General features: G+C 36.5%; 1 protein-coding gene across 1 annotated transcript; it reads right to left on the bottom strand.

Annotated features, from left to right (window-relative positions):
• Positions 1-5,710: 5,710 nt before the first annotated feature.
• LOC147537807 (RNA-binding CRS1 / YhbY (CRM) domain-containing protein) lies at positions 5,711-10,461 on the bottom strand. Its single transcript, XM_086644239.1, has 5 exons — positions 9,775-10,461; positions 9,431-9,558; positions 7,594-7,819; positions 7,386-7,513; positions 5,711-6,444 (listed from the first exon to the last, which is right to left on the bottom strand). The coding sequence occupies exons 1-5, from the start codon at positions 10,379-10,381 to the stop codon at positions 6,196-6,198; spliced, it is 1,338 nt and encodes a 445-aa protein (XP_086500365.1). The 5' UTR covers positions 10,382-10,461; the 3' UTR covers positions 5,711-6,195.
• Between the last annotated feature and the right edge of the window lie 231 nt (positions 10,462-10,692).

Here is a 10,692-nt window from a genome sequence, read left to right as displayed (position 1 = left end):
GATAGTAGAATCTATGGTAGAACTCTCACATCCCACCAATATTTGAATATAAAAAATACAAATAATAAGATGATGAAATATCTGATTTCTAAGGCAACTAATATCGTTGTCTTTCATAAAAAAAAAAAAAAAAAAAAAAACTAATATCGTTCTCTCGATGACTACGTTAATGTCATTAAGAAGCATCAATGCTTCTATTTCATAGAGATGTGAATATATTATTAGAGAATCTATAATGCTAAACTTGCAGATTTTGGTATATCAAGATTAGTACCTTTAGTTCAAAGAACATTAGGTTACTTAGCTCGTTGAACATTAGGTTATTAGCGGAAAGTTATGTAGCTATGTTTTTTTTTTCATTGAAAAGTAAAGATATTAATGAGTTTTTGGATAAAAATTTAGTGAGAGAAGGAAGGATTAATGAGTTAAAAGGTGTGAGTGAATTGGCAAGAAAATATTTGCTCTTGAGAGGTGATGAAAGACCAACTATGAAGGAAGTGGCATAAATCTACTATACAAATGGGCCTCTAAATAAAGATTGATCTAATTAGTTGAAATCTAGTAGTTTTTTTTTTTGAAATCTAGTAGTTGAAATCTAAAATTAGAAAGCATTGATTATAACTTAACATGGCCTAGATGACAATTTCTCCAAAGGAAGTAAAGTGATCAATTAAAAGCTTTTGATGTTATAAAGTCCCACTCCCAAAACTTATATTTATAATTAGGAATGAGTTAGATACTTTTACTTAAGGGAAATGAATGATGTAAATTGAACTAAGACATATGAAGTTATTAGTCCCACATTGTCTATGAAGACTTAAAAAGTGATTGGAGACTTATATTTTAAGAAAGGGAAGGATGGAAGGTAATCTAAAACATAAAACATATTAGTCCCACATTGTGTATTTATAATTACAAAGTGCTTGGACTCTTTTACTTAAGGAAAGGGAAGAATGTTAAGTTAACAAAAATTTCTAAAATTATTAGTCTCACATCTCTTACTTCGAATTAGAGAGGGGTTGATAATTTTAATATAAGGGTGGGGCTTTTGAAATATTATTTAAAACCCGAGCCGGTCCGACCCGAGCCCGTTGAAACCCGTTCGGGTAGCCGGGCTCGGACGGGCTACGGGCACTTCAATTCAATGATTCGCCCGGCCCGTTCCGCCCGACTCACTATCTCGGGCTCGGCTTATCCGAGCCCGATCTGCCCGAGCCCGACACTTTGTAGTCCGAGCCCGTCCGCGTCCGCCCGATTCCCACCCCTAATTAGGCATATCTCAAGAAGACACTCTGATCATGCGCACTCTGAAAGTCAAATATGCCTCCACATCAGAGAAATACCTTGGTACACAACTATTCATCGGAGCACAAAAAACCACTGTTTTCAAAGATATCCTGGAGCAGATCAGGAATAAACTCAACAAGTGGAACCACTCGTTCCTTTCCCAATCTGGTCGCACAAAGGTCATATCAGCCATTGCGGCGGCCGTACCCCGATATCAGATGCAGTGCTTCACAATTCCGAAAGGAATTAGCAAAAGCATCAAGGCCGTTCAACGGAATTTCTGGTGGGGTAAGTCGAAAGGTATTTGCACCAAAGCTTGGTCTGATATCTGTACTCCTAAAAAAGTTGGAGGCCTAGGGCTTCATCTGCCAGATTTGGATAATACGGCTCTCCTCTCTAAGATGGCATGGCGTCTCAAGACTGAATCAGAAGCTGCATGGGTCAAACTACTCAAAGCTAAGTACTTCCCAAAATCCAATACCCCAGGTCCAGCTGAACCACATCACTCCTGGAATTGGAAGACGATCAGAAAGCACTACAGACTGATTGAAGATCTAGCCATTTGGGAAGTGCATTCGGGTGATGATATCAATATCTGGACTGATAATTGGATTCCTGAAATCAATAGCACCATTCCGAACAGTAATCACTCTGATCTAACCAAAGTCTCACAGCTCATCTCGAACAACAATTGGAATACGGATATTCTTAGAGATAACTTTGACATTATTACTCAGAATCTGATAAAGACTATCCCGGTGAATAGCGAAGGTAAAGACCAGCTCAAATGGAAGCTCACCAACTCGGATAAATTCACTGTAGCCTCTATGTACCAGCACCTTAGCAATAATAACAGTAATCACAACATGAACACCCAGAACTGGAATTTCATTTGGTCCCTCCCAACAGTTCCACGCATCAAAATGTTCATCTGGAAAATCTGCACCAAAGCTCTCCCAGTTAGGGAAAGAATAGGTAAGTATATTAACAATATTAACATTTGTCCCAACTGCATGAGTATAGAATCAATCGAACATGCTTTACTACACTGTGCCTTGGCTAAGAACATCTGGTTTAATTACAATATCATATCTTAAAATATTATGTCTATATCTGACTGGATATTCTCGTGGGAAAACCATAATCAGCATTGCTTCATTAGAAATAATATTCACTTTGCGACCATCTTATGGATTATATGGAAAGTGAGGTGTGACCACTGCTTTCAATATGAAATAAATGACATTAGCAAAATTATCAGAATGATCGAAAATTTCTCAGAAACCAAAATGAAACAAGAGAAAATTAGACATTATAATATTGAAAACTGGCAACCTCCGCCTCAAAATTTTATTAAGGTTAATGTAGATGCATCGTTTACTAATGTAATATCCAATGTGGGAATCAGCTTGGTTGTTCACAATGCAGAATCAAAATTCATAGCAGCGAAAGTAACATCCACTAGAGCTAGAAACAGCGAAGAAGGAGAAGCAAAGGCTATTTTACTCGGCGTCGAATGGGCGAAAGCTAATCAACAAAAGAATATAATCTTAGAAAGCGACAATATCAATCTCATCAAACATCTCCACAATAAACAGCACACGGTGAACTGGCAATCTTTAATCCATATCCGCAAAATTCGTGATAGTAGAAAAGAATTCGAAGAGATGAAATTCAAGTATACAAAAAGAGAACTCAATTCCAGTGCAGACAGACTAGCGAAATGGGCAAGAAAGAAAAACGCAAGCAAAATTTGGAACAATGTGCCTTGTATGTTAGTTAATAAATATTGTAATAACGCTGTTATTTAATATATGAAAGCTAGTTCAACAAAAAAAAAAAGTAACTAGTGGCAAAAACCCCCAAAACGATAGAGAGAGAAATCCCCAAAACCAAATTCAATCTATGGGCCCTAATCTTTGATTCACTTATTCCACTACATATCTTAACACTTACTGTATTATCTCTTCATATTCAAAGATCTAAGGTTTTCCCACCAACAAAACACCCAAAAGACAAACCATAGATCTAGGATTTATCATCAAGATTGCTGAGAAGACCTGAATCAGACGAAAAACTCAGATCTGTGCTAGCTTACTCACTCGCAAAGAAGATCTCACCATGTGGACCAACGAAGATGGAACTGATGCAAGATTAAACCCCATAATGTTCAAAGATTGGTAACTTCAGGGAATTAAATAACTAACCATCACTCTTTTCATTATTATCTTGAGCGTTTTTCTTTAATATGATCCAATATTAAAGTTGGTGTGACTTCTTTGGCACCTATACTTCATCTTCCTCGCATGCTCACGGTGATGATGATGAACCCTAACTATTATTTTTTATTCATGTTTAATCTTTTCTGACTCTTGTATTAGCCTATTAGCTTAGTTCTATCTCAATACCTTCTGCGCCTGCATTCTTATCTCCGCAAGTTCTATCTTCTTTAACTCTTTTGTGTTAATACTCAAATCCGACCAATTAAACCATTAACCATCATAGGCCATACTAGGGGTTTACTCGAGTCGAGCCGAGCCGAGTAGTAAGATGTTCAAGCTCGGTTCGTGTATTTGACTGTCGAGCTCGAGCTCGGGCTCGTTCGAGTAATTGTCCACTTGTTCAAGCTCGGTTCGTATAAGTTTGAAAGAGCTCGGTTCGTATAAGTTTGAAAAAGCTCGAGCTCGAACTCGAGCTCGCATTGTTTTAAGCTCGTTTATCAAAATACTTCAAATTAAAACTTTCTAAATCATCAAAATACTTCAATGATCATTTGTCACATACAATAATAATGATTAATGATTCATATTCCGATAATTTTGTAATGGTTGATATTTCATGTACAAGTTTCAATACTAATATGTAATTATGTACTATACTATTATAAGAGTATGTTAAACGAGCTGTTCACGAGTAGCTCGTGATACACTAAAGAATGTTCAAGCTCGGCTCGTTTATGTAAACGAGCTTGATTTTGAGCTCGTGTTAAGCTCGGGCTCGTTAATATTCGAGTCGAGCACGAGCAATAGTCGAGCCGAGCTCGAGCAGCTCGTTAAGAGCTCGGCTCGTGTACACCCCTAGGCCATACTCGACCTCACCTTTCCATCGGATACCCACTTTACTGATCAACCATGTTTACTCTTCATGACTTGGTTTCTTACTCTGTCAGTCATTTGCATACCTCTTTATCATTGCCCTTGCGTCTCATGAGCCCATATCCTTTCTCTTACGAGCACTTTAAGGTTACTATTATCTTACTTTGGACCATGGAGGACACTATATTTCAGATATTAATTTCCACTTTTGTCGGTCACTTTTGGTTTCTCATGTCTCAACTCATTTTTGTCGATTACTTTTGTCTTCGGTCATCGAATAGATATAACTCTTTATCCAAATTGCTTAACATTTTCACTTCCACCCTTATGCGCAATTCATTTGCGGTCATTTGTTGGATTAGTTTTGTATTTATACTCATGCTATGGAGGCGATCCCACTTACCAAGTATCTGACTTGTTTCTATTCATTAGAACTCGAGTTGATATGGTCTCTGTGTTTGGAGAATACTGGCGGGATAAATCGGAATCATTTTTTGGTTCCTTCTTACAGACATCCTCATGTCTTCTTAGAACTTTGGATGTCTGTTTAATCCATCTTCTATGTTCCATGAAGTTAGGTACAAGTTTTATCTTTCAATCAATCAGGAGGACTCTTAAGATTAATTTCCATATCGTTCACAGGATGAGTTGTTGACCTCGCAAGATACAGAATGAAGAATGTTATGCAAATCAAAGTTATATCATGCATTTCATTTCTTCTGTAATTTTGCTTTTCTATGTTATTTGTTGTAAACTACTTTGATGTTTAATGTATTCTATTTCAACAAAAAAAAGGTGTCTTCTTAATATATTTCCATCCACTGTCGACATCTCATCATTGATAACTTAGTTGAGTTTTGCACTGGAGGAGATTTAAAAAAAAACTCCAAAAATCTTACATGGCACTTCGAGTTTCTAAGATGTTATTTATTTTGCATTGGAGATGCTCTAAGAGAACATTCTAAATTTAGAGTGTCCTCAATCCTCAAGTGCCACATGAGTGTTATAGTCAAAATATAGCTTTCAGAGCGTTGCATTAGAGAATGTTTTTCAGTGGGGCATCTATAAATGTCCAAGTTGGAATTAGACCATTTAGATATCCACTTTTCGCACTTCACACCTAGGATTTTTACAGTTTTTTATTGAGCCTTGAATTGGAGATGCTCTTAGAGCAAAACTGCAGAACTCAGATTGGAGAAGAACATGTGGGTTTAGCACTTTCCTTGCCGGTAAAGTTCGTTGTTCATGGCAGTAAAAAACATTTGAAAATGGCCCAAAAGGATTCGTAAGGGTCCTTTTGGGATGCTTCAAGGAAGCTCCACATAACATTGACCCCAAAGTTACATATGAAGCTAAGTGAACATCAAAATGGATTCCTGTAATAATTGTAGTGAACTCCAGCATAACACAACAATTGTTCATCACAAACTAATATATAAATAGTTAAACAAATTTCTATTAGCTTTTTAGCAGTCCGGGTTTTAGTTTACATGTCCTGCTTATTTCCTACATGACAAAAGAACTTGATTTTCCTTCATCATTTGAATAAGTTAAACAAGCGGGAATATCCGAAGCAACAAGAATTTGTTGATGTATCTTGGAGAAGAATCCAACTGAGACAGAAGAAACTTGAATACCCAGCAAATGAAATCCAAAATATCCTTTTTTTTACTATGCCAACTTTCTTTTCCAAAAGAAAATGAACTTGATATTTCCCTTTCTTGTTCTTCGGTAACTTCTTTTCTATCATTAAGATAACAAGAAATGTATGTTCTCATATATAACAATGTTAGCATCCATTAAACATACCTGTTTATCCAACAGGTGACAGTAATCTGCTATCAGAAGACAGTAACTCCTCGTCAGAGCTAGAACTCTGATAGTCGACAGTATCATCAGAGCAATGATTTTCTTTTGCACCACAATTTGATCCGCCGATTAGGTAATCAAATGATTCATCATCATTATTGAACTGTTCAGATTCTTTGGGTGTATAGTTCTCCCCCCTCCATACCACAATCTGTTCCTTTTCAAATGTAACAAGAATACATGGAACCAAGTCCTGCAGAATCAAAAATATCAAGTTAGCATATATAGCGTGATAGTTTCGCCATCAATTATTAGTTAGTCATATATTTGATTCTGTCACCATTCGCATAATTATAAGAAAAAACTCTGTGGCAATACACACAGATTTCTGACAAACAACACTTACTAAGAAGAAAAGAAAGAGGTTTTTGGTGTTCTGTACGGTTAAAAAGCAAAAGCATTAGATGTTCCTTCCTAAGTAGTTTATTCACTTGTATAGACTTTACTTCATCACTTGATTTTCTTTCTGAGGCATATAAAAATAAATTGACAACTACATTTCGCTCCAACTACATTTACTAAAGAAAATAAAGACGCGTAGAGCAACTAAAGAACAAGTATTCTTTAACAGAAATGTTGATGCTGCTAACTGAATGTCTGGGACTTCCTAAAATGAGCCTAGCTCTAGCTAATAGAATCTGACGTTAACTCTGACAAATTGAGGGTAGAATGATGGGGTTTTCTTTACCCTGAAAAAGATACCAGGAACACCAAACCAGCAACAGGTATAATTCTTTTTCTTCTTTTCCTTTTCCTTTTTATGTTTTGGGAAGTGGGAACACTGGCGTAGCCTTTTGGTCTATTTAGCATTCTGAGTTTCAAGTTTGCAAATAATCGACAAGTTCATTTGCAAATATAATTCTTTACTTATCTGATAAAATTTGAAACTAACTTTCTCTGTCCACTAATAGCTCTTACATACCTCACTTTTGATGTCTTTACCATGCCCCACTTGATTATTATGTTTTATAGTTTATCTACATATCAAGCAGAATCACATTTTTGTTCTACGTTTGTTTGAGGAAAACCATAGGGACTGGTGTTAACAACATATAACAGGAGAAACTAATTAGTTAAAGAAATAAATATGTACTCCTTTAGACTTTGAAATAAATATTTCTAAACAAAACCCACCCTGAGCTTGCAGCCAATTCTCCTGTAGTCACTCTTCTCGAGACCCTTGCAGTCTATTCGAACCAGCTCCTCAATAAGGAAAGCATCTCGGACCATCGGTACAAGACTACCATAATAACCGTTCTTTGCTGCAGTCATAGTTAACGAGTCAGGGACCAGACAGAAGTAAACAAGTCTAAAAATATACCGGTTGTTCTGAAAACGTTACCAAGTTTTGTTAAAACGGGAACTGATAGTCCTTTCTTCCTCATTTCTTTGGTTTCCTCTATGGTAAGGCCATCTATTGTAGTTTTGATCAGCCTTGGATAGATAGGCTCTTGGGGTTTCCATAGCATTAATGGAATCACAGGCCTTTTCTTGGGATTATAATGTCTGCCTCTGTACAACACAACAAGGCCACCTTGCCTATGGATAATCTTACCACTAGCTTTATCCTGAAAGATGCACATACAGTTTTACAGAAGAACTCTCAGGAAATAAATATTGACTTATCAAGTAATAACCTACAACTTGATGGCACAAAGCATAAGTACAAAAAGCACGACCTTTTCCTCTCATAGGGAATAAGGCAATTGGGGGATCTATTAGTGTTTAATACTACTATATTAGCTATTGTAGGCTTTTGCTGGTTCTGATTGCCAAATGAAAACCAAAGGCAGGATACTTTACTACCATATTGGTTTTGAAGGTGCTTTTTCCTATACTTTATCAATGAAATACCAGCATATCTTCAAATGCAGCAGTCCGGTAGCACCAAAACGAATTCAACCATGAGGGTGTTGCATCTCTCCTTTATGAACAAACTAGTCTATCTAGCAAGCTAATTAGTTTTGGACAATTAACAAATAACTATAAGGGACATTTGGCTTGTACTCGTTGGAGATACTTGGGATTGAATATTGCTATTTTCGAATATTCAATTAGAAATCTTGGATGAAATGCTCATTTCTGATTGACTTGAGAGGTTACTTCATTTCGTTGGTCTAGATATTTAGTCTGACACTTCTATGTATTTTGTATCAGTAAAGGGTTCACTTTTAATGACCAACAAAATTCTGTGACACCTAGCTGACAGAAATTATAAGTATTGTATCCATGTTACATAGGTTACTAGTTATTACAGAGGATCATGGTACATGCTCAAATTGCTCAATCTCGAATAAAATTCACCAAGCTTCTCACTTCTCATTTATCACAGATTGTAAATGGACTATGGCTCGTGTCTACGATATGGTCAATAAAAGACGCTTTAAGATAAACTATTTTTGCTGCATGTACCATGTCTTAACTATCTCGAATAAAATTAAACTAAAGCATCATCAATAGATACTAGAATAGTTTCAACTACTGAGAGAGGAAAGGCACACGCACACGTCTTAACTATAGCATTATATATGATTTTCAACTATGATTTTATGTTAGAGAATGATACGAAGAGTGAGATTTACTCAATGTGGGAGAAAGCTGGATGGGGAGAAATATTTAGTTAGTTACAGGATAACCTTCTAAGAGATGTTGAGATAATAAATTGAATTTGTTAAATACGAGCCTTCAGGATAGGAAGCCAAACCACCATTTGTCTTTTTTTCTTTGAAAGTGTGGATGAATATTTTATGGCACGAAGGTGACATATGAAACTGTGACAGATAACCACTTATCATATCAATGGATGCGAGCAGCACTAAGATTTTCTCTTTCTCATTGCTGTTGGCATTAGTGTTAATAGATACACAAGCAACAAGTCATTAACATTTCTCAATGCTTAAGACATAACTTCCTAAGATTTGATAAGACAATAACAGACAACAAGGATAGATATTTACAGGATTAAACTGGTATTCTTTTCCAAGAATCCCTGAAAGGACCGAGCCTATTATGATAAAAATGAGAAATAAATAGATATATTAGAAACCCTTGTCTGGCATTATACAGATATATTCATATATACAACCGGGAAATCAAGCAACAGAAACAAGCAAGGTTTTCTATTTTCAGTAAAACAATTAAACAAGAAATGTTTTGTGGGATGAAACGAAGAATATTACCTCAAGGTGGGCACAAACATTCTTCATATCGACGGTGGGAACGCCTAAGCACTTTATTCTCACAGCTTCAGCGTGCTTCCAATGATTATGAATATCATTAAGCATATTGTGAGTTAGACCATCTCTTCCTATAAAAGAAACAACCTTATCAATATATATTAGAAGAAAACCCCAAGCTTGCGAAACTAACAGAACCAACCAAACCTTAATCACAAAATAAAATCTGAAATGCATAAATCATTTCGAACCTATCCCCACATTAACATGTCTTTAGGTTTAATTCCTACCACATTTTATCAAAAATTTGAAACCCAAATACAAGAAATAATGAAAATAAACTTTACCCAAATTGACTTGTCTTTTAGTTTTACTTCTCTGACATTGATCAACCAGAATCTTCCTCTCAGCATTAGTAAGTGGTTTCCCAAGAACAGCTTCCCTAATTCTTTTTCTCTTCTCTTCCAATTTTTCATCTTCAGTTCCATCAATTGATTTAACAGTAGGATCAATAGCCGGTGCACAAACACCAGTCCAAACTCGATCAAGTCGAGCTGGTCCAAACGGAGAGTATTTAGGTTCTCGAAGTCCAATCGGCCTAACAGCTGGATTACTCTCAGTGTAACTAAATCGAAAATCAAATGGAAGGTTTGAACGTATGGGTTTTAAATTAGTTCGATCGAGAGAAGACGGTGGTTTATATAAGGGTTTTTGTTTCTTCTTCTTGTCGTTAGTATCTTCGTTACTATGCTTTGGATTGTGAAAATTAGGGTTAGACAGAAACGGTGGAGGTTTAAAGGAGTATTCTTTGAGTTTAGAGGAAGAAGGGATTGATGATGAGGAGGAGGAGAAGAGATGGGTAGGGATGAGAAATAAAGTTAAAGATTTCAGTTTTTGGCGGGTGATTAGAGAGAGAATCATGTGGGTTTTGTAAGTCTTCTTGTCGTAATTCATAGTTTTATTCTTTCGCCTTCTTGTTCTTCAGCAGTGGGAGCTACTCTCAAGAAAGGGGAGAAGAGAGAAAGGGGTTTAAGTAGGGGTGAGCAACGGTCGGTTTTTTTCGGTTTTGGCTCGAGCCGAAGCCGAACCAATAAGTGACGGTTTGACTAAATCGTCGGCCGAAGTCGAGCCGAACATTCGGCCGGCCGACATGGTTCGACTCGGTTTGGTTCGGCTCGGTTGAGTTCGATTGATCGGTTTAACCGATCACAATTTAGAGAAAATTGTAAACTAATGTCATTCATTTCATTGCATACACCGAATAT

This window comes from Eschscholzia californica, unplaced genomic scaffold, assembly GCF_041429995.1.
Source record: "Eschscholzia californica isolate CP2 unplaced genomic scaffold, dmEscCali1.0.p SCAF_5, whole genome shotgun sequence".
Classification (NCBI taxonomy): domain Eukaryota; kingdom Viridiplantae; phylum Streptophyta; class Magnoliopsida; order Ranunculales; family Papaveraceae; genus Eschscholzia; species Eschscholzia californica.
This window is presented reverse-complemented; position numbering and strand designations above follow the sequence as displayed.